The sequence below is a fragment of the Typopeltis vanoorti genome, chromosome 4 (assembly GCF_054136105.1).
Source record: "Typopeltis vanoorti isolate ZY-2024b chromosome 4, IOZ_Tvanoo_1.0, whole genome shotgun sequence".
NCBI lineage: Eukaryota > Metazoa > Arthropoda > Arachnida > Uropygi > Thelyphonidae > Typopeltis > Typopeltis vanoorti.
The window spans coordinates 3,116,972-3,140,810 of NC_143552.1; the positions used below are offsets into that span (position 1 = coordinate 3,116,972).

Below are 23,839 nucleotides of genomic sequence, written 5' to 3' on the forward strand. Positions count from 1 at the left end.
GTTGGTTGATAGGTAAAAAAGAGGGGATATGATAGAAACATTTAAGTTGCATAAAGTGTTTTAGAAGATTGACGCAGGGGAAATGTTTGAGCACTTTGTTAGAGGGACCAGAAGAAGGGGTCATCCCTGGAAGTTGAATAAAGGTGTAGTTAGTAGGGGTGTGGACTACATTTTATGATTGGAGCATTCTGAATGAGTGGAATGGGTTGCCAGATTCAGTTAAGGGCATTTGTCTGTTAATGAGTTCAAGGAGAGGTATGTTAGATCGTGAGAATAACTTGGGTCTCCTGAGATGAATCTTTGGACTCCATGGAGGTGCCTGTATAATAATAATTATTATTATTATCCAATCTTATATTTCTGTTTTTAAGGCCCTTGTTACTGTATCAAAGGTCTCCATTCTTTGATCAAATGTTTGATTTCTAACTCAGATATCAGACCCTTAAGTTAAAATTAGTTTGAACACTGTCTTTGAATATTACTTTGAATACAGATAATTTAGTATTTTGACTCATTTCTTTTTCATTCCATATAAATTTATTCAGCTGACTTCCAACCATACCAGCTTTACTAATTCTGTTGTCTATTTCCATATTTAATTTACCACATTCACTAAAAAGCATGTCTAAATAGCTGAAATGTTTTAATTCTTCTTCTATATGTTCACCATTCAGGATACAGATGTTGGAAAGCTTGGTACCTTTACCACGAGTTGTCTCAGTCATGAAGATACTTCAGGTGCAAACTTTGTTTGCTTACATTTGGATAAAGGATTAAACTAAATTTATTACGTTCAGGATACAGTTGATGTTTTCCATGTTTTTGTCTATTTTCATTGTCTTTATCTTTTTATTGCTGATTTTCATATCAAATTTATTACAACAGTTATTTAATTTTTAGTCAGGGAATCTTGCAAACTTGTAATGGATTTATTCAGAAGAATATGGAAGGTACTAATAGGAAGGACAAGAAAACTGGTAATGCCTCTGACAAAGTTGTTTAATGTGTCTCAGCTCTAGCAATTCCATGGGAGTGGGAAAGAGGAAAAGATAGTTGCATTACATAAAGGTGGCTCCAAGTCAGAAGCAGCAAATTATAGACCAAGTAATATTTATGAAGCAGTGGATAAAGTATTGGAAAAGTTGGGTAAAAGTAAAATTCAGTAATAGGTAGATAGGAATATGATATTCTGTAAGTTGCAGCATGGCTTTGTAAAAGTATATCCTGCCTGAGTAATTTATTCACATTTTATGATAAGGTGACAGCAGAATTGGATAAAGGAAATGGCTACACCATGATACTGCTGGACTCTGCAAAGGCATTTGACAGAATACTGCATGGAAAACTATTATACAAGTTGGAGCAAATGGGAATGGATATGAGGCTGGTAGCAAGGTGGTGGAAGGATTGCTGACAGATAGATATCAGAGAATGGTGTATAGTAGAGTGGAGTGGAATCAAGGATGACTAGTGTGGAGTGCTACAGGGCTCTGTACTAGGATCACTACTCTTTAATTTGGATATTAATGATATAGAAGAAGATGTGAATGTTGGGTGGGGTTCAGTTCTTTAAACGTGTAGGAAGGTTATATGTTCGTCATATATGTTGATTAATTTTAACAGTATAGATGAGAACACAGACTGATAAGAAAATAACTATTTAATAACTTATTGCTGATATTTCACTTGTATTCTATCCAGCATCTTTAGAGCACAAAAATAGTTTGTCACAATATGTAAGACAACTACAATCTGGTATAACAATTGGACTAGTTTGACCAATTGTAATTTGCAACACAAAGACTAAAGTCCTAATTAGGTGCCATCTATGTTGAAAAAAAAAAGACAGAGAGAAAAAGCAGGTATTAATTTGGTATCAAGATGACTGTCTCCCAAATCTTTGGCAAATTTATACAGCCATACTTGAAGTTTGGAGTATATTTCAAGGCTTCTGTTGATTCCAGAGACTTGTGAAAGCTTCTGTGCAGCACTTTTGTTTTTTCCCAATCAATCCTGTGTGCAGGGGTATCTAAAGCATGGACTTGCCATAGCGATAGTGCTGGATATATTTTTATGTTTACTGAGGTGGATGTCCGCCATTCTTTCTGTCTGTCCATAGTAGGCTCGATGACATGAACATGGCACTTCATAGACTTCTGGATGTGATATAGGAGACATTCTGTCTGGGAGATATGTGTGGGTTTTCTATAAACTGAGAATGATAAGGAACCATCTGGAAGACGTGTGATTAGTGTATCCAGGAAGGGCAGAAAGTCATTAGCTTCCAGTTCCATTGTAAAGTAGATTTTTTGGGTGTTGGCTATTTAAATACGCTAAGAATGTATCTAATGTATCTGGGCCATGTGGCCAAATAGCAAACACATCATCAACATAGCATAGCCAAAGCCTTGGTTTGCGTGTGGCTGTATTGATAGCTAGCTTTTCCAAGTATTCTATATAGAAGTTGGCTGGGGGGGGGGGAGCCCATATCTGTCCCATCTAATTGTTTGTATATTTTTCCTTTCCATGTGAGGTGATATCAAAACTCACCATTATGTCTGAACTATTTAAGGCAGGGTTTCCCAAACTGTGTTCCGTGGAAGGTGAATAAGTGTTCCGCTAGAAGTTCTCCTGGAATTTGTCATTTTAGTGTTTCAAGAATTTTTCATGAATAAATATTTTATAGTAAAAATATTCTGAGGAGAATAATATTTGTGAATATGTCTAAAAGCTCAGACCCAGAACGCCTAATAATATCTGTGTATCATTAATTTTCACACATTGAAACTTTTCAAAATTTGGGAAAGGGAACATAGCTGTTTATGACCAGTCATAAAAATTGCATGCAAGGGGATTATAACAATGGGTATCGTATCCTCTGTTATCAAAACTGAAGGAAATGACATCTGTGTTGCAAATGTTAGTGACCAATCACAGATGTCATTTCCTTCAGTTTTGATGAAAATTTTTCCACTAAAATTGAAGATCAAGGTAGTCTGTATCCGGTTCTCAAATCTAGTAATACTGAATACTTTCTTTGGAAGTTCGTATTGTAGGGTGAAAGTTTCAAAACGGTAGTGGTGTGATTTTTTAAAAGTAATAGGCCTGCAGATTTAAATTTTAATATGAATAAGAGACAAGGGGCTTTGTTTAATTTTGGTATTAAGAAATCTCTTATTGAAGGTGTTTGTGACGCAACAGATAGTGAGTCATCCACCACCAGCCTACGAAGCGATCTCCAGGATATACAGGAGGGAGGGGGAAAACTACCAGCACACAGAGAAAAAGTCTGCATTCACTCATAAGTACTTATAATGATATTATAAATTTTTGGTGATCAGAATAGTGAGTCATCCACCACCAGCCTACAAAGCGATCTCCAGGATATACAGAAGGAGGGGGGAAAACTACCAGCACACAGAGAAAAAGTCTGCATTCACTCATAAGTACTTATAATGATATTATAAATTTTTGGTGATCAGAATGCGATATGTCAATGAAAATCAGCACAAATTAATTTAATGATTATTGTTATTATTATTATTATTCGTGACACCTCCAAGGAGTCTGAAGACTCATCGCGGGAGGACACATTGTACAACTCTCCGTCTCCACCACTACACCAAACCCCTGCCACCAATCATCAGAATCAGCAGCATCTACTGGCCACTACCACCACCACAGCTAGTTTTTTTTTTTTTTTGTCTGTAAATTGCGTGTGTTCTGAAGGGCCGATTGACGAGAATCGAATTTAGGCCTTTTCCAATGATGACAATCAAACTTAGGCCTTTTCCAATCGAAGGGCACAACGTACTGTCATTCTTCCAATTGCGCTACGGAGGAGCTTAATGATGTTTACGTTTAATTGATGTTTAATTAATTATTAATTGATAATTAATGATCAATTATTAATTAATAATAAAAAATCAGCTAAATTAACAATTAATTATTAATTAATACATTACAAAATAACCAAGGTGTTCCATGAAAATTTCAGGATTTGTGAAGTGTTTTGTCATAGGGAAAGTTTTGAAAATGATGATTTAAGGTATGGTTTTCTAAAATACTTTTTAGGCAGGTAGAATTTTTAACAAAAGCGAGAGAATTGTATGTGAGAGTGGCTAGTAGTTTGGCTAAATGTCTAGCAAGTTTATATGTGTGACCGTTTATACTATCCACAATAGGGTGAAAGGGTGTACTTTGTTTCTGAATTTTTGGCACTCCATATATCCTGGGTGCTTTTTGTTTTTTTTTCAACATAGATGGTGCCTAATTAGGACTTTATTCTTTGTGTTGCATGTTACAATTGGTCAAACTAATCCCATTGTTATACCAGATTGTGGTTGTCTCGCATACTGTGACAAACTATATTTGTGATCTGAAGATGCTGGATAGAATACCAGTGAAATATCAGCATAAGTTAATAAATAGTTATTTTCTTATCAGCTTGTGTTCTCATCTATACTGTTAAAATTAAGCAACATATTCACTTCTTTGTCAATGATGCAAAACTAGGAAGAGCAAAAGTTGATAAAAGTGATGTAGATATATCACAGGATGATTTATATAAATTGACAGAGGGGCTAAGGATAATAGTTGTCAATTCAGTGTTGTAAAATGTAAGGTAATGCACCGAATGAAAAGATTACATACTTTGTATCATATTGATGGTACTAGTTTACAGGAAATTGATGAGGTCAGGGATCTGGGAGAGGGTGATGGATGGAGAGAGAGAGAGATTTGAAATTCAGAGGATATATTGCAAGAGCTGGCAAAAAGCTCAGAGGATTACTTGGATGCTGAAGAATATACTGACATGTAAAGATAGGGAGGTAGGTTATTATCCCTCTTTATAAGGCTATGATTCAGCCACATGTTGACCTGTGAACAGATTTGGTCACAGATTTGGGGAGCATAAGTTGGCGGAGAAGATTGATAAACAAGTGACCAAGCAGGTGAGAGGTTCTGTGGAATGATCCCGATGAGGATAGCTTGAGGGTGTGTGTGGGTTGCAGAGTTTGGCTTACAGGCAGAAGAGAGGAGATAGGGCAGAAACTTACTAAAGGGATTCTATAAGATTGACACAGAAGAAATTTTTCAACATGAGGAGTAAAGGGGTCATACTTGAAGTTGTCTAAGAGTGTGTGTGGACTAGGTTCTTTACTTAGAGAGTGGTGAATGAGTGGAATGGACTGCCAGAGGTGGTTGTGAGCATCCAAACAGTGAATAGGTTTAAGGAGATGTATGATAGGTATTTTGTTAACGGATAGAGTGGGTCTCTTGTGATGAGTCTTGACTTCTTAGAGTGCTTATATAAATAATAATAATTAATCCTGATATCTTTGTCTTCAGTTCTCATGTCTGAATCCTTTATCATCTGATTCCTTTTACGTCACTTTGTCCTCCATTTGTAAGTTTTTTCAATAGCCTCGAGAATACTTTACCAACTTCCTGATATTTACTTTCTATGTCCTTACCAAAGTCTTCCCATGAGTTGTGTTTAACTAGTTTTACACATTGTTTCACTTTCTTACACTTTTCTCTGTATTCTCTAAAAGCACAAGATGACTGACTTGCCAGGAACTATTGATACACTTTCTTCTTTTCCTTGATTGCCTCTTTAACTTGCTGAGTCCACCATAGAGTTCTGATTTTTCTATCCTTAAAGACAACCTCAACACATGCCTCTCGAGCTGAATCAATCGATGACATTTCTCTTTTCAGGAAAGAGACATCATTGAAAAGGGTTTGAATCCTGTCTATGATGTGAAGAACCTTAACCATGGCTTTTCAGCTGAAAGTGAGTAAGCCAATGTCATATGGATGTGGATTTTCCTCTCAGAGACTCAAGTTTCAGAGATAAAACATATCAGCAGCCAGTGCAGACAGGATTAACTGCACTGTCATAATCACTATCAGGTTTCAAAGAGCCTGTTAGTTGGCTGTAACTGTCCATTGAGCTAACATGAAACTTGTCATGTAGCACCCTATCAAAGGCATTTGCAAAATCTAAACAGACCACTGTGTATGCATCCCCCTTGTCCAATGCATCTGTTACCCCGTTGGAATAAGTAAGAAGATTGCTAAAACATGTTCTTTCTTCTGCAAACCCAAGCTGTTTAAAGAGAATGCTACTACTGTCAATCGAATTCTGGATTTTGGTCCTCTGTAACTTAATAATTTGAAGCCTTAGTCTTATCAGCTCCCTATGAAATGGAAAAATTTTGCTCTTTCCACTCCATTGGTACTTGGACCTGTGTTAGACTGATGTTAAACAAGTACATCAAAGCTTTACTTTACTTTAACTCCCTGAAACATTCCCTCAAAATATGTAGTGATATATTATCAAGCCTTTCAGCCTTATTAACATCAAATTTACACAATTCCCTTTATCACTTCTCACTGCATATAAGCTCTGTACAGATATTCCCAGAGAATGGCCACAATGTAGGTAATTAATTCACAGTCATTCTAACCACTGGAGAGAGATTTGACACACTATCTATAAAAACATTCTCTGATGAGATGATCAGGCCCAAGAAACTCGATAATGGCATCACTTCTGTTTGTAGTAGCCCATCAAAAACTTGAAAAATTTATTCTCTTTTTTTCACCAATATCATCTCCTCATTTCCTAATCATACTATACTATGCTATAAATTAAAGATGCCAAGAAATTATATTCATATATTCATTATCCATGCTTGCACATGAAGTAACTTCACTACTGGGCAACTTGTATATAGAGGCTAATGACTTCGCATCAATTGCCTTGGCATGCCATAATCCAGTGCACATATCCTTACAGACATGTATAACGCTATGCATTATGAGACGGGCCACTACCCAGAATGGTTTCAACCTTTATTGAGGTCTCGTCAGTCGGAGCCAGATCCAGAAGAGATACAAAGGCTGAAGTAATGCAGAATTCATATTTCCACATACAAATAGTCAAAAGGTATTGTCACACCTTATTACTAAAATACTTTATTAGAGATAGATGTTGAAAGTTTTTTCACATGGTTATCTATCTCTAATCCAAAGTACTTTAGTAATAAAATGCGACACCTTTTGACTACTTTTATGTGGAAATTTGACTTCTGCATTACTTCAACCTTGGTATGGGTCTGTCTACCACTGATGACATATATTGATGCTTATCATTGGGCTTGCTAACTTCCAGAGGAGAAATGAGGTTCCACTTGGTGCCATATTTTTGCTTGTCACTGCTTGGAACCACTGCTGAGTTTCCTGCCCTGGAGTAATTCAGGTTAGAAGTAATAAGTTTAGTAATGATCCATTAGGGTCACTCAGAATTTTTGGAGAGGTATCCCCACACTTAAACATACCTTACACCATACCTCAAACCACTGCCCTACTTCACCCCTTGCAGCTCCATCTTGGAACATAACTTCTCTGCTATCACCACTAGTACCCCCTCCTTTCTGCCTTTTCTTTCAATACCATCAATATTCCATCTTCATGAAATATATCACATTCCCTCCATCTCTATTCCGATCAGGATGGCATCCTCATTCAACTATATCTCATTTATTCTGAGAATGTTTGGGGCAAATACACTTGGTAAATAACACAATTTCATTCCCCTTATTTGTAATACTTCTAACATTCATAAACAATCATACAGCATATAGTTTATTTATTATTATTTATGACATCTCCATGGAGTCCAGAGACTTATCGCAGGAGAGCTAAATCAATCATCATACACAGAAAACCTCTCCTTGAATCCATTGACTGTCAGGGAACTCAGAACAAATTTTTGCAATCCATTCCACTTACCACTCTCAAGGCAAAAAAATCTGGTCTGCACACCCCTGCTAACCACATTCTTACACAACTTTATTAGATATTGTGAAGAGGAAAAGTGTCAATGGGAGAATAGTGTGTGTGCTGCCTCGTTTTGACAATTACGAGTTAAGTAGACGAGCAATGATAATGAATGATATGATTGCAAGAATGTGCAGAAAAAGAGGTCTGGAGTTTGTTGATGTTTGGAGTGTGTTTGAAGGAAAAAGGCAGTTGTATGCTAGAGATGGACTGCATCTTAACATGGAAGGACATAAGCGATTGAAGAAGTTATTGTTTTCTGAACAGGTTGAAGTTATTGGGCAGGGAAACTAATATTGAAAAGGTTGAGTGTAAGAGAGAGAAACTTTAGCACTGATTGTGTATTTATTGATCCTTATAGGCTGAATAAATTGCAGAAGAGAGGGGATAAAAATCGGCATAGGACTACGGTAGTTAGTGACTTATATATCAGTTCTAAAGCCAGTACAAGATCTAGAGGGAATCTGCAATTTTTGTATACCAATGCTAGAAGCATTCGAAATAAGAGAGAAGAATTTTTGGCATTAGTCAGTGAAATCTCACCAAAAGTTGTAGGCATTAGTGAAACTTGGCTGTCAGCAGAAGATGTGGTCACTGGAATTGAATGTGATGGGTACAGTATTTTCAGGGAGGATAGAGAAGATAGAACAGGAGGAGGAGTACTGTTGATGATAGCTGATGTGTTCCAGCCAAAGAAAGTAGTATATCATGATGATAGACATGTGAATGAGAGTTCATTTGAGGCAGTCTGGTGCGAAATAGTGACCAACGCAACCAAATATACAGTTGGATGCTGCTATAGGCCAGGGAGTACGGGGGGAGATATTGAATTCATGCATCAGCAACTTAGTGCAATGAGTGAAGGCTTGGTGATTATTATGGGGGATTTTAATTACGGTGATATCAATTGGAAGGAGGAAATATCACGTAGCAAAAAGGAAATGGAATTCATACATCTTCTACGAGATAATTACTTGAAACAGCACGTAACTGAAGGGACACGTGGTGTGAGAGTGTTGGACCTGGTTATTGGTTCAGAGGTTATATGCATAAGTAAGGTGTCCTCGTTACCTCCAGTTGGTGAAAGCGATCATGTGGTATTGACTTGGGAGGTTGCAAAATCTGTGGATTTTTCTATTAAGAAGGGGTATGTACGGAACTACAGGTTAGGCTATTATAACAAGCTTCGGAGTGAGCTTGCAGCCATCCCATGGCAGAACATATTGCAAGGGAAAGATGTTAGCAGTGCTTGGGATAAAATCAGCGGGTATCTGAGGAAAGCAATATCAGATTGTGTCCCCATGGTTAGGAGGTCAAACAAGGCAGGCATTAGATGGATGAGCAGTAGTATCAAGCTTGAACTGCAAAAAAAGAAAATGTTATGGAGAATTTACAAGGAGAAAGGCGATCAGGACACCCATGAGCAGTACAAGGCTCAAGCTAGGAAGGTTACCAGCATAGTAAGAAAAGCTAACTCAGATTATGAGAAGACCTTAGCCAAAGAGATCAAGGGTAATCCCAAAGAGTTCTTCCGCTATGTGGCAAGTAAGAGGAAGAATGACTTCGGAAGGATAACCTTAGTGGGTGCTGATGGTATTGAGGTGACAAAATCAGATGTAATAGTCGAGTTACTGAGTGATCACTTTTCAAAAGTCTATCACCCAAGTGAGGATATCTCTATACCTACAGCAATACCTAATGTGAGAATTGAAGCTAAAGAATCAGAGGTATTAAATATATTGCAAAACTTAAATGCAAACACTGCGGTAGGCTTAGATGGAATATCAGCTCGGGTGTTGCGTGAATGTGCAAATGAATTGTCAACCCCTCTCACCTGGATGTTTAACTTAAGTTTGAACTCTGGTATGGTCCCTAGGGAGTGGAAGTTAGGCAAAGTGGTTCCTTTGCATAAGGGTGGCTCTAAAACTGCGGTATTGAATTACACACCAATCACCATCTCAGGAGTAGTGGTAAAAGTATTGGAAAAGTTGATTAAAGACAAAATTCAAGAATGGGTGGATCAGGATATGATACTCTATAGAGGCCAACATGGTTTTGTTAAAGGTAGATCCTGCCTTAGCAATCTATTAACTATTCATAATAGAATAACATCTGAGTTGGACAAAGGAACTGACTACACAGTGGTACTTCTGGATTTTGCTAAGGCTTTTGACAGGATACCCCATAGAACACTGTTACGCAAATTGAAGCAGATGGGAATGGATATTAAATTGGTGATATGGATAGGAGAATGGCTCAGGGAGAGATACCATAAGGTAGTGTATGGAGGAGCCGAGTCCAGAATGAGGCAGGTGACCAGTGGTGTGCCTCAGGGCTCTGTGCTTGGGCCAATGTTGTTTAATTTGTATATAAATGATATAGGAAACGGCTTAAAGGGAGATATTCAGTTGTTTGCTGATGATGCAAAGTTGTGTAGTGCAATAAAAAATCAAGCTGATGTTGAAAGTTTGCAGGAGGATTTAAATAAGCTGGTAAAATGAGCAAAAGAAAATGGATGTCAGTTCAATGTGGAAAAGTGTAAAGTCATGCATTTTGGGATTAAAAGATTACCAGCTGTGTACTACATCGATGGAAAGGTACTCCAAGAGATTGATGAGGCTAGGGACTTAGGGGTATTGGTAGATAGGGAGATGAAGTTCAGAGGACACATTGCTAAGGTGTCCAAGATTGCACATAGGATTACTTGGTTGTTGAGGAACACACTGACATCCAGAGATAAAGAGGTTATTATTCCCCTTTATAAAGCATTGATACTTCCACATTTGGATTACTGTGCTCAGGTCTGGTCACCTGGATTCCTTGGAGATGAGGAGGCTGTGGAGAGGGTTCAGAGAAGAGTGACCAAGTTGGTGAGTGATATAAAAAATGCTCCCTACATTGATAGATTGAGAGCTTGTGGATTGCAGAGATTGGTTGATAGGCGAAGAAGAGGGGATATGATAGAAACATTCAAATTACTAAAAGGTTTTTATAGGATTGATGCAGGGGAAATGTTTCAGCTGTGTGATAGTGATGGAAGAACAAGAGGTCATCTCTGGAAATTAAAGAAGAGTGTGGTTAACAAAGGTGTCAGAACAAGGTTTTTTGCCTGGAGGGTGGTGAATGAGTGGAATTCATTGCCTGACTTAGTTGTGAGCTCTTCGTCTGTAAATGAATTCAAGAAGAGATATGACAGATATTGTTTTGCTAGTTTGGGTCTCCCGCGATGAGTCTACTGACTCCATGGAGATACCCGTAATAATAATAATAATAATAATAAAACTTTCATGGATAGCTCCTAGTTCTCTATTTGTCAAATATTGAAAATTTTCACTTGCATCAATTTTAATGTTATAAAACTCCTTTAATATCTTAATGTTTCTATCATGTCCTTTTTTACCACCTATCAACTAAACCTTGTAACCCACAAACCTCCAACCTATCCTCATAGGGCGTATTCCACAGATCTTTCACCATCTTGGTCACTTGTCTCTGAATCTTTTTGACCACCTCCTAGTCCCCAAGAAACCCAAGTGACCAAATCTGTGTGAAGTAGTCAATATATGGCCAAATTCCTTCTTAGCATGTTTTTCAACATCCAAGTAATTCATCGAAGTATTTTGTCAACATTTGCAATATGCCCTCTGACCTTTAACTCTCTGTCACCATTATCCCCTAATTTCATCAATTTCCTGCAAACCAATACCATTAATATGATATACCCTATGCAACCTTTTAAACTCAAAGTTCATAACCTTACATTTTGCAACATTAAATTAACAATCATTATCCTTTGTTCACAATGACAATTTATTTAAATCATCTGGCATGCATGATATCTACATCACTTTTATCAATTATTGCTCACCCCCAGTTTTGCATCATCAGCAAACAACTGAATATTCCCTCTTAAATCTTTCCCTATGTCATTGATATACAAATTAAAGAGTAGTATCCCTAGTACTGAATCCTGAGGTACTCCACTAGTCATCAACATTCTCCTCAACTCTACTCTGCTATATACTACTCTCTAGTGTCTGTCCATCAGCCATCCCTCTATCCATGCTACTAGCCTCATATCCATTCCCATCCTCTCCAATTTTTGTAATAGTTTTCCATGTGGTCTGTCAGATGCTTTGGCAAAGACAAGCAGTATCATGGTGTAACCATTACCTTTATCCAATTTTGCTGTCACTTTATTATAAAATGTGAATAAGTTACTAAGACAGGACTACTCTTTACAAAGTTATGCTGCCCGCTATAGAATCTCGCATCCCTGTCCACCCACTGTTGTATTTTATCTTTCACCAACCTTTCAAATACTTTAACCACTCCCAATATATTAATTTGGTCTTTAGTTTGCTACCTCTGTCTTGGAGCCACCTTTATGCAATGGTACTATCTTACCCTCTTTCCATTCCCGTAGAACCCTGCCAGAGATGATACTTAGATTGAACACTTCATTAGAGGCAATACCAATTCTCTTGCTCATTCACATTGTACACGGGCTGATATGTCATCCCGTCTCACTGCTGTGTTCACATTCATATTTTTTAATATGCTGAACACCTCCTATTCATCTACCTCAACGGCGATATGTATCTCTGTAACATCTGTAACATTAGCAACTGTAAAATCACCACCTAGATGATACACCTTTGCAAAATGATCACTCAGAAATTCAACTATTTCTTTTGGGTCAGTCACCTTCCTAACATGAGCATTGTTTAAAGTTATTCTACCACAGTCATTTTTCCTCTTACTTGCTACATAACAAAGAAACTCTTTTGGATTTACTTTGGCCTGTTTGGCTACTTCTTTCTCATAATCTGATTTGGCCTTCCTTACCATACTAGTCACCCTTCTTGCTTGCACTTTCTACTGTTCATGAGTATGCTGATCACTTCTCTCTTTACATTTCCTCCACAATGTTTTATTTTTTTGCAGCTCTTGCTTTATATCTCTAATCAACCACTTAATTCCAACTCGGTTTATCCTCCTGACCTTGGGAATGCAGTCTGATACTGCTATCCAAGCAATCTCTGACCACTTGTCTTCACTACTGACATTCTTTCCTTGTAGTTTATCAAGCTATGGCACTGTTTCAAAATGACTTCTGAGTCTCTCATAATCACCAGCCCTATAATTGAACATAAGCTCCTTCTTGTCAGAGAACTCCACATGTTTGGAAACTTCTCAGAACAAGACCACATGGTCACTCTCTCTAATTGGAAGCAGTCTGTCTACCTTTGGTTATAGATACATCTTCTGATGATGCTATTGCCGACCTGGTTGGCTGAGTGGTTAGCATATCCAATTTCCACCAAAAGGCTGCAGGTTCGAATCCTGCCATTGGCATGGACATTTGCGATTATCTGCTGTGAAAGTACTAGTTGGGGTGGTTAGCAGTAGATGGCATTAGTGTGGTTCATTAGTTGGTGGATTGATTGGCAGAGATAAAGTTGCAGAGTAAGTGCCCTCCCTCGATCAGTCATTGGACGCCTTGGAGGTGTCACATGATAATAATAATAATATTATCATCAGATCCAACACCTTCATACCCCTTGTCCCCTCTAAAACATGTGTTTCATTTAATTATCCCTTAGTAACTGTATAAATCCCACTTCCTTCTTGCTATGTTCCATTCCCCCCCCCTTTCCAATCGATGTCCTCATAGTTAAAGTCTCCCATAAAAACTGTTCAGCCTACACTCATTGTGCTGATATATCCTCCTGTGGATGCCATGATCTATAGCACACCCAACAGTGCATTTTGTCCTATTTGCCTCTATCTCACACCAGACAGCCTCAAATGAACCATCTCCCTCAGACCTAATATTCTCTTTAACTTCTGATTTTGTTGGTTGTAATTCTGCAGCTATCATCAGCAATACCCCCACTTCCCATCCTGTTCCTTCTCTCCTCCCTGAAAATACAATACCCTTTACATTCTATCCCTGTAACTATATCATTTTCAGTCAACCAAGTCTCAGTAATGCCTATAGTTTTTGGCCAAGTTGAGCTTACCAATGCCAAAAACAACTCATCCTTATTTATGGGTCTATAAGAAGTCCAACTGATACTACTCAGATGTAACTCCTCAATACTTCACCTTGGCATCACCACCTATCCCATAATTTTCTCCAGATCCAAAGAGGATTTTACCTCTTTCCTAATGGTGAGAGAGATATGAGAGAGTGAGTGAGTGTGTGTGTGTGTGAGAGAGAGAAAAAGACGTGTGTGTGTGAGAGAGAGAGAGAGAGAGAGAGAGAGAGAAAGAGAAGAGTGTATGTGTGCGTGTGTGTGTATGAGAGAGAGAGAGAAAGAGAAGAGTGTGTGTGCATGTGTGTGTGTGAGAGAGAGAGAGAGAGAGAGAGGAGTGTGACCAGTGATTATTTATAGCAGTTATATAAAGCAGTGATGAGAAAGAGACGTACAATTTTTACTGAGAGTGAATAGGTATCACCAGACACAACTTCAATAAGTTTAATATATGATATAAAAGACATAGCAATGATTAAGGTAGATTTTCCATAAGCAGTTACCATTAGATCAATATCTATTGATGATGACTGATAATAATGCAACCTTATTTACCTGCCAGCTGACAGTAAGTGAAATTTCAAGCTGATATTTGTATTCTTCTTCCACTGATAAAGTCTCCATGCCTTTTCCTGCAATAAAATACCATGTACCATTACAAATAATATAAAGATAATTAGATACCAAAACTTGCAAATAAAACTGGTTTTCATTTTTACAGAATTCAAATTTGCATCCTAGTACATGGTATATGTATTTTTTTTTTTTTTTATTCCAGTCAGATATTAGCATTATTATTATGACCATCATACCTCCAAACAGTGAAAGAACCATTATTTGAGACCTAAATGACACATCATGCCTTAAACTCATTCACTGTTTCTGCACTCACCACTTTCTGTTCATGCTATCCACTACCCAAACACTCTTTATTCCATCCATAACAGTGCTTTGCAATATAAATAATTGATTTATTTATCTCATGATATTTTGCTGGATTTCCAACTAGCATCCTCAGAACACAGAATTACAAATGTGGTAGACACGCAACACTTTACTACTATTATTATTACTATTCATATTTATAAATTTAAACAGATTATTTTATTAATTACTAATAAAATAAAACTTGACGTTTCGACCCCTGTATCGAGGTCATCATCGGAAGGATAGAAGTGCATAAGGAACCAAGCTACATGCTCTAGCTTTGTATACCGGTAAACTAAATCTATGTAGTTAATTAATCCTTTTCCCTAGCCTGACCTCTAGCGATAAAAAATAAAAAAATAGAAATAAATAAATAAAATAAAATAAAATATATTTCTTACCACCACCCAACACAAAAACTAGGTGTCATAAGCACCCTTAAACACAAAGCTCTAACTATTTGTTCTAATGAACAAGCTCTAAACCAGGAATACAAGATCATTAACCAAACATGTATAAAAAAATGGATACAGTAAAACAACTATTCACAAGATCCTCCACAAAGATACCAGTAAGAACAAAAAAGATTTCAGGAATGCTATTGCTATTCCTTATGTTAGAGGCATTTCTGAAAAAATAGACAGAACACTATGCAAATACAACAATAAAACCACCTTTAAACGCCCAAATAAGTTAAGACACCTACTCAGTTCCTCTAAAGATCCTCTTCTACACCTAGCCCACCTAGGGTATACAAAATACAATGCACATGTAACATACCATACATAGGGGAAACAGGGCGAACTATCCCAATCAGACAAGACGAACACAAACGACACATTAAATACCTCCATTTTGGAAAAACCGGCTTTTCTGGCCATGCACTCCAAACATACCACAGAAATTATTGGAAAAATACCAAGTCTCTACACTGCACCAAAACCTGGTTTGAGAGAAAATTTAAAGAGTCATGTGAAATGCTCAAACACAACCCAAATCTGAACAAAAATGATGGCCTTACCATTTCAAGAATGTGGAGAACCCATCTACAACCTGTATAACAACCTAAACTAGCCATAGAAAAATCCCACTACAAGAAGATAACCTGGTGAAGTGTTTGTAACATTCAACAGCACCAAGTGAAATCATGTGAAAGAGTCATGTGAAATGCTCAAACACAACCCAAATCTGAACAAAAATGATGGCCTAACCATTTCAAGAATGTGGAGGACCCATCTACAACCTGTATAACAAGAGTCATGTGAAATGCTCAAACACAACCCAAATCTGAACAAAAATGATGGCTTAACCATTTCAAGAACGTGGCGGACCCATCTACAACCTGTATAACAACCTAAACTAGCCATAGAAAAATCCCACTACAAGAAGATAACCTGGTGAAGTGTTTGTAACATTCAACAGCAACTGAAGGAAATCATATTATAACAATCAGAACTGTACAAATCCAGAAGAATATTAATACATGAGAACTTTAGCAGTTTATGGTGGTTGTATTTATTTTATTTTTATTATTTTTTTAATTATTAGTTATTTTTATTTTTATTTTATTTAATTAATTAATTAATTTTTTTTTAATCACTAGAGGTCAGGCTAGGGAAAAGGATTAATTAACTACATAGATTTAGTTTACTGGTATACAGGGCTAGAGCATGTAGCTTGATTACTTATACACTTCTATCCTTCCGATGATGACCTCGATACAGGGGTCGAAACGTCAAGGTAATTTTATTAGTAATTAATAAAATAATCTGTTCAACACGTGTGTTTTTGTGTCCCTAAATTTATAAATATGAATGCTGATCACCGTGTAACCTTAAAAGAAAGAAGTATTATTACTATTATTTGACACCTCCAGGGAGTCCAAAGCCTCATCGAGGGAGGGCACCTACTCTACAACTCTCAGTCTCCATCACCCAACCTCATCATCTACACCAATCATCTACTGTCCACCACCATCACTATTATTTTCACGGACAATCACAAACATCCATACCCATGGCAGGATTTGAACCTGCAGCCTTTTGGCTGGAGAGGGGATACGCTAACCACTCAGTGAACCAAGCCCATATATCTGGTATGGTTTTGCATTTCACTAAGTTTTGCTTATCATTAAGAGGCACAAAAAATTTTAAATTTATCTCACAATAAAAAAGCTTAATATTTTAAGCATAAAAAAGTTCTTTCTTTAAAACTAAATATAAATAATACATATAAATATAAATAATAAATTACTCAGTTCTGTAGAAACAATTTAAATTTTAACAGAAACAGAACTAATGTCCTAACAATGCTCTGTGGGGTTGATAAAAAATGAAATTAATTCAGAAAAGTCAGGCTAAAAGTGGTCTTAGAATGACAATTTCTTAAATCTTTGTCAAATGAATGCAGCCATGTTTGTTGAGGTTGAAGAAGTGAATCATGGCTAGTCTAGTGCTGATTTTAAAAATAGTTTCTAAAAAATTCTAAAAAAAAAATTCTCAAACTTATAGAAACTTTTATGCAGCACAGCTCTCTGCTTCCATTTAATACTGTGTTCCCTAAAGATGATCATGGATGTAGTTTTTATGTTCTTCAAGGCAGATATTAACAGATCTACTAGTTTGTTCAAAGTAGGTTAAGTTGCAGGCAAAAGGGTTGGTTGGTTTGTTGGTTAGTTTTAAAGTTTATTTGGTACAAAAACTACAAAAGTCATACTGTACCATACTAAAGGTTATAACATTAGCATTTTCAGAAAAATAGCTTCTCAAAGCAGCATCTCTAGGTAAACAGAACTGCTGCAGAAGGCACAGCAACACACAAGGTCAGAGGTTATTACAGTAGTGCAAAAATAGTTAACAATATAAGTTAATACATAATATATGAAACACTAAGCCAAGGAATGCAGTATCTACATATATGTAAGATTATAATAGATGCCTTTATAGCAGTACAAAAATAGGCAAAAAGGGATTATTATACAATATGCATGGATGAAAATTAAATTTAGCAATGCAGTAGAAACAGATTTTTTTTATTATTATTATTATTATTATTACCACGGGCTACTCCAGGAGTCCTTAGACTCATCGAGGGAGGCCCTAAACATCATGTTCACTCAGCTGTTCAACATTCTCACAGTATCTATCATACCTTGCCTTGAACTCGCTCACTGTCATAGCACCCACAACAGACTCTGTCAGCTTATTCCACTCATTTACCACTCTAAAAGTAAAGAACCCAGCTCTAACACCCCTGCTAACCACGCTCTTGCCCAGCTTCCATGGGTGTCCCCTAGTTCTCCCACCACCAGTCCTGATCTCAAAAATATCATCTGAATTAATCCTATAGAATCCTTTTAGCAATTTGAATGTCTCAATCATGTCTCCCCTTTTCCGCCTATCAACTAGTTTCTGCAACCCACAAATCTTCAACCTGTTCTCATATGGTTCATTCCATAGACCTGCTATCATCTTAGTCACTCGCCTCTGTATCCTCTCAACCTCCTCCCTATCAAGAAGGAACCGAGGTGACCAAATCTGGGCACAGTAGTCGAGATGAGGTCTTATCAGGGCTTGGTACAGAGGTACAATAACTTGTTTTTCTCTGCTCGTCAAGGTATTTTTCAACAACCAAGTGAGTTGATGAGCTGATTTAGCTACTTTCGCAATGTGCCCCCTAAACTTCATCTCCCTATCCACCAACACTCCCAAGTCCCTGGCCTCATCAATCTCTTGGAGTACAGTTCCACCAATGTGGTATACTGCTGCTAATCTTTTCACTCCGAAATGCATAACCTAACATTTTGTCACATTAAATTGACATCCATTCTCCTTAGTCCAGAACTCCAATCTATCTAAGTCATCTTGCAAGACTTTGACATCTTCTGCATTCACTATCGCCCTACCCAACTTTGCATCATCAGCGAACAAATGAACTGTCCCACTTAGACCCTTCCCTATATCGTTAATGAACAGATTAAACAGCAGTGGTCCAAGAACAGAACCCTGTGGCACACCACTAGTCACAGGCCGTTTTTTGGACTCTACTCCTGAATAAACTACTCTTTGATATCTCTCCATCAACCACCCAGCTATCCATCTCACCAACCCTATATCCATTCCCATATGTTGTAGTTTACGGATTAGAATTCCATGTGGTATCCTGTCAAACGCCTTTGCCAGGTCCAGCAGTATCACTGTAAAACCATTTCCCTTATCCAGTTCAGCCGTCACCTTGTTATAAAACTTGAGCAAGTTACTGAGGCATGATCTACCCTTCACAAAGCCATGCTGTCCTCTGTACAGTATCTCATTTTCATCAATCCATTCCTGTATTTTTCCCTTGACTACTTTCTCCAAGACCTTGACAACGACTCCTGATATGCTGATCGGTCGGTAATTTGCAACCATAGTCTTGGATCCTCCTTTATGCAGTGAAACTATTTTCCCCTCTTTCCACGCCTTCGGGACTAAGCCAGACCTGAGACTCAGATTAAACAACATGGTCAAGGGCACTGATAATTCATTAGCCGCTTCATGCAAGACCCGTGCCGGTATACCATCCAATCCCACAGATGTATTCACATTAAGGTTCTGTAATAGACTATTCACCTCCACTTCATTCATCACAATTCCCATATAAACTAATGGTTCCTTCATTTTTTCAACGTCACCACCTGGATGATATACTTTTGCAAAGTGCGCGCTCAGTAACTCCACTAAATCGACTGGTTCAGTGAACTCTTTACCATCGTCATTCCTTAAAATCATTTTGCCATGTACAGTTTTTTTTTTGCTTGCAGCATATTGAAAGAACTGTTTGGGATTCTCTTTTGCTTGCATAGCTAGTTTCCTTTCATAATCGGCTTTTGCTGTTTTTACCACACTCGTTACCCTTCTGGCCTGTACTTTATACCGTTCGTGTGCCTGCAGGTCACCCCTTTCTTTAAATTCCCTCCATAGTTGTTTCTTCTTTTGTAGCTCAAGCTTAATGGTGTTATTCATCCATTTAACCCCTCCTTGTTTCACTATTCGGACCTTAGGTATACAATCAGCCATAACCTCCTGTAAATGCTCTTTGATCACTTCCCATGCTCTATCGACGTCCAGCCCTTGCAGTTGTACATGCCATGGCACTGATCCAAGCAATCTCCTAAGCTTGTCATACTTGCCAGCACGGTAATTCCACATATACCCTGTCTTAATCACAAATTTCACACCTTTAGCCACCTCCCAGGTCAAGACCTTATGATCACTCTCACCAATAGGTGGCAACATGGTCATATTCATTACAGTCAAATTCTCAGATACTATTACCAGGTCAAGCACTCTCACACCCCTAGTATTTTCAATTACATGCTGTTTCAGATAGTTATCCCTTAATAATTGAATAAAATCCATTTCCTTCCTCACATGTGTCCTCTCCTCCTTCCAATCAATGTTACCATAGTTGAAATCCCCATAATAATTACCCTCCTTCCACTCATTTCATCAATTTGTTTATGCATACCATCTCCACCATCTATTCCATCACCTGGTCTATAGCAGCACCCAACTGTATATTTTATTCTGCCAGTATCAATCTCACACCAAATAGCCTCAAATGAGCTCCTTTCACTATCCTGCAATATGTCAATTTTCCTTGGCTGCAGTTCATCAGCTATCATCAATAACACCCCTCCCCCAATTTTATTCTCTCTATCCCTCCTAAACATACTATAACCTACACATTCTATCCCACTAACTATATCATCTTCCGTCAGCCATGTTTCACTAATGCCAATAACCTGTGGCCAGGAAGAGCCAATCAAGGCCAAAAATTCTTCCTTCTTGTTCCTAATACTCCTGGCATTAGTATACATGAATTGCAGTGTTCCCTTTGTCCCACCCCTATCTTGATGCGTTATTCTAAATATCCCATTCCCATTTTTTGTCCTTATTGCTGGCTCAGGTACATTATATACATTTTTACACTCAACTGTCTCACTGATGTCTGGATATCCACTTTCCCCCCTCCTTGGTAGTTCTAGTTTCCCTGGTTCTGCACATCCATTTTCACTTCATTCAGCAACACTTTTTCCAGTCTCCGCACACCAAGTCCATTCAAATGCAGGCCATCCATCTTGTATAAGTCCTTTCGCCCATCAAACTCATTCCACACGTCCACAAATTCCACACCACACCGTCCGCATAACCTGTGCATAATATCATTTGCGATTATGGCCCTCCTAAACTCCTCTCTGTCATACCGCGGTAACAGACTCACCATTCTAACTCTGTCACTCTTTTCTTTCGCTACTTTTAACAATACTTTCAAGTCCTCTCTCATAAAAAATTTATCACCTTTCAATTCATTCGTACCAGCCACAATTGTTATTTCTTTCACCCTCTTGTTGTTTATTATTTTAACGGTATAACAGAACACAGAAACTAAGTAAATAATTAATTTATTGACTTGATGCTGATATTTCGCTGGTATTATAACCAGCATCTTCAGAGCACAAAAACACTGTTTGTCACAATACGTGAGACTAAAACAACATGGTGTACTTAACCAAAATTGTAGCAGCAACACAAAGACTAGAGTCCTGATTTTGGCGCCCTCTATCTGAAAAAAAAAAAAAAAAAAAAAAAAAACGCTATCATATATTACTAGAGTCCTAGAAAAGTGCTAGTTTTTTCTTAATATGACTGTCTCCCAGATCTTCGGCAAGTTAATACAGCCATATTTGTTGAGATTTGGAGTGTGTTTTAGGGCTTCTGTCGCCTCTAAGAACAATCTCTCTGATTTATATGGGTTTCTGTGTAGTACTTTTGTGTTTTTCCAGTTGATCCTGTGTGCAGGGGTATCCAGAGCATGGTCTGCTAGGCCTGACTTCCCATAATGATATTTCCGGACGTATCGTTTATGTTCGCTGATGCGGATATTCACAGTTCTTCTTGTTTGACCGTAGTAGGCTTGATTGCATGAGCAGGGTACTTGGTAGACTCCTGGATGTGATAAAGGAGGAATGCTGTCCTTGGGTGAGCGGATGAGGGTGGCTAATTTGCTACATGGTCTGAATGTGGTGCGTAGTTTATGTTTATTGAGGATTCTTGAGATCTTTTCGGATGTGCCTTTAATGTAGGGGATGGTGACTGTTTTGTTGTAGTTCTCTGTGGTAGATGATGGGAGGGGTTTCTTAGGAGTGTTTGGTATTTTGTTTATTTTTTGTGGATTGTAGCCGTTGGCCAAGAAGGTGTGGCGTAAGTGAGTCAGTTCACCAGTCAGAGCCTTGTCATTTGAACAGATTGCTCTCGCTCTATGGGTTAGCGTTTTTAATATGCCATATTGTTGAGAAGGATGATGGTGTGATTGTTTGTGTAAGTATCTGCCTGTATGTGTGGGTTTTCTGAAAACTGAAAATGATAAGGAACCATCTGGGAGACGTGTGATGAGTGTATCCAGGATACACTCATCACACGTCCTTATCCTTATCTCCATACACTCATCCTTATCATTTTCAGTTTTCAGAAAACCCACACATACAGGCAGATACTTACACAAACAATCACACCATCATCCTTCTCAACAATATGGCATATTAAAAACGCTAACCCATAGAGCGAGAGCAATCTGTTCAAATGACAAGGCTCTGACTGGTGAACTGACTCACGCCACACCTTCTTGGCCAACGGCTACAATCCACAAAAAATAAACAAAATACTAAACACTCCTAAGAAACCCCTCCCATCATCTACCACAGAGAACTACAACAAAACAGTCACCATCCCCTACATTAAAGGCACATCCGAAAAGATCTCAAGAATCCTCAATAAACATAAACTACGCACCACATTCAGATCATGTAGCAAATTAGCCACCCTCATCCGCTCACCCAAGGACAGCATTCCTCCTTTATCACATCCAGGAGTCTACCAAGTACCCTGCTCATGCAATCAAGCCTACTACGGTCAAACAGGAAGAACTGTGAATATCCGCATCAGCGAACATAAACGATACGTCCGGAAATATCATTATGGGAAGTCAGGCCTAGCAGACCATGCTCTGGATACCCCTGCACACAGGATCAACTGGAAAAACACAAAAGTACTACACAGAAACCCATATAAATCAGAGAGATTGTTCTTAGAGGCGACAGAAGCCCTAAAACACACTCCAAATCTCAACAAATATGGCTGTATTAACTTGCCGAAGATCTGGGAGACAGTCATATTAAGAAAAAACTAGCACTTTTCTAGGACTCTAGTAATATATGATAGCGTTTTTTTTTTTTTTTTTTTTTTTCCAGATAGAGGGCGCCAAAATCAGGACTCTAGTCTTTGTGTTGCTGCTACAATTTTGGTTAAGTACACCATGTTGTTTTAGTCTCGCGTATTGTGACAAACAGTGTTTTTGTGCTCTGAAGATGCTGGTTATAATACCAGCGAAATATCAGCATCAAGTCAATAAATTAATTATTTACTTAGTTTCTGTGTTCTATTATACCGTTAAAATAATAAACAACATGTTCAACGAACACATAAGTCTGTCCACACGTCTTTCACCCTCTGTTTTTGCACTCTAATGCTCTCACTTACATCCTTAAATTTCGCACCCGGTAAGTACAATTTAGTTACACTCCCATCTATTACTCCTCTTAATAACGAGTCACCATACAACACTCTCTCCTTCATTTCGGAAACTCGCCCACGCTGTTTATTTACGTTAGCCGAATCACTCTGGAAAGAGTTTTGCAGGTGCTCTAATTGCCGCTGCGCATCGTGTATCACTGCGCGCAGCCTAGCGATCTCACTTCCTACAAATAATTCCTCATTTTTTTTATCATTCAAACCATTTTCTCTTTCTGTATAATTGCTCTCGCTCTTTCTTAGATCACCGCTCACATTGCCATCTTGTACACCGCAATTCCCTATCGATCCACTATTTTCACTCGCATTCTGGCTTTCTTCAACCATAACTGTCTCACAACCTGACACATACTTCGACTCCTCACTTTGCAACTTTAGACTACATATAAA

General features: G+C 38.0%; 1 protein-coding gene across 1 annotated transcript in view; it reads right to left on the reverse strand.

Moving 5' to 3' along the window:
• The window catches only part of LOC150107076 (nitric oxide synthase, inducible-like), a 317,964-nt gene that overhangs the window by 229,022 nt on the left and 65,103 nt on the right, over positions 1-23,839 (reverse strand). Inside the window, exon 6 of the mRNA XM_090391607.1 lies at positions 14,448-14,524. Coding sequence (XP_090247733.1) covers positions 14,448-14,524 — 77 coding nt within the window. The remainder of the gene's footprint in view (positions 1-14,447; positions 14,525-23,839) is intronic.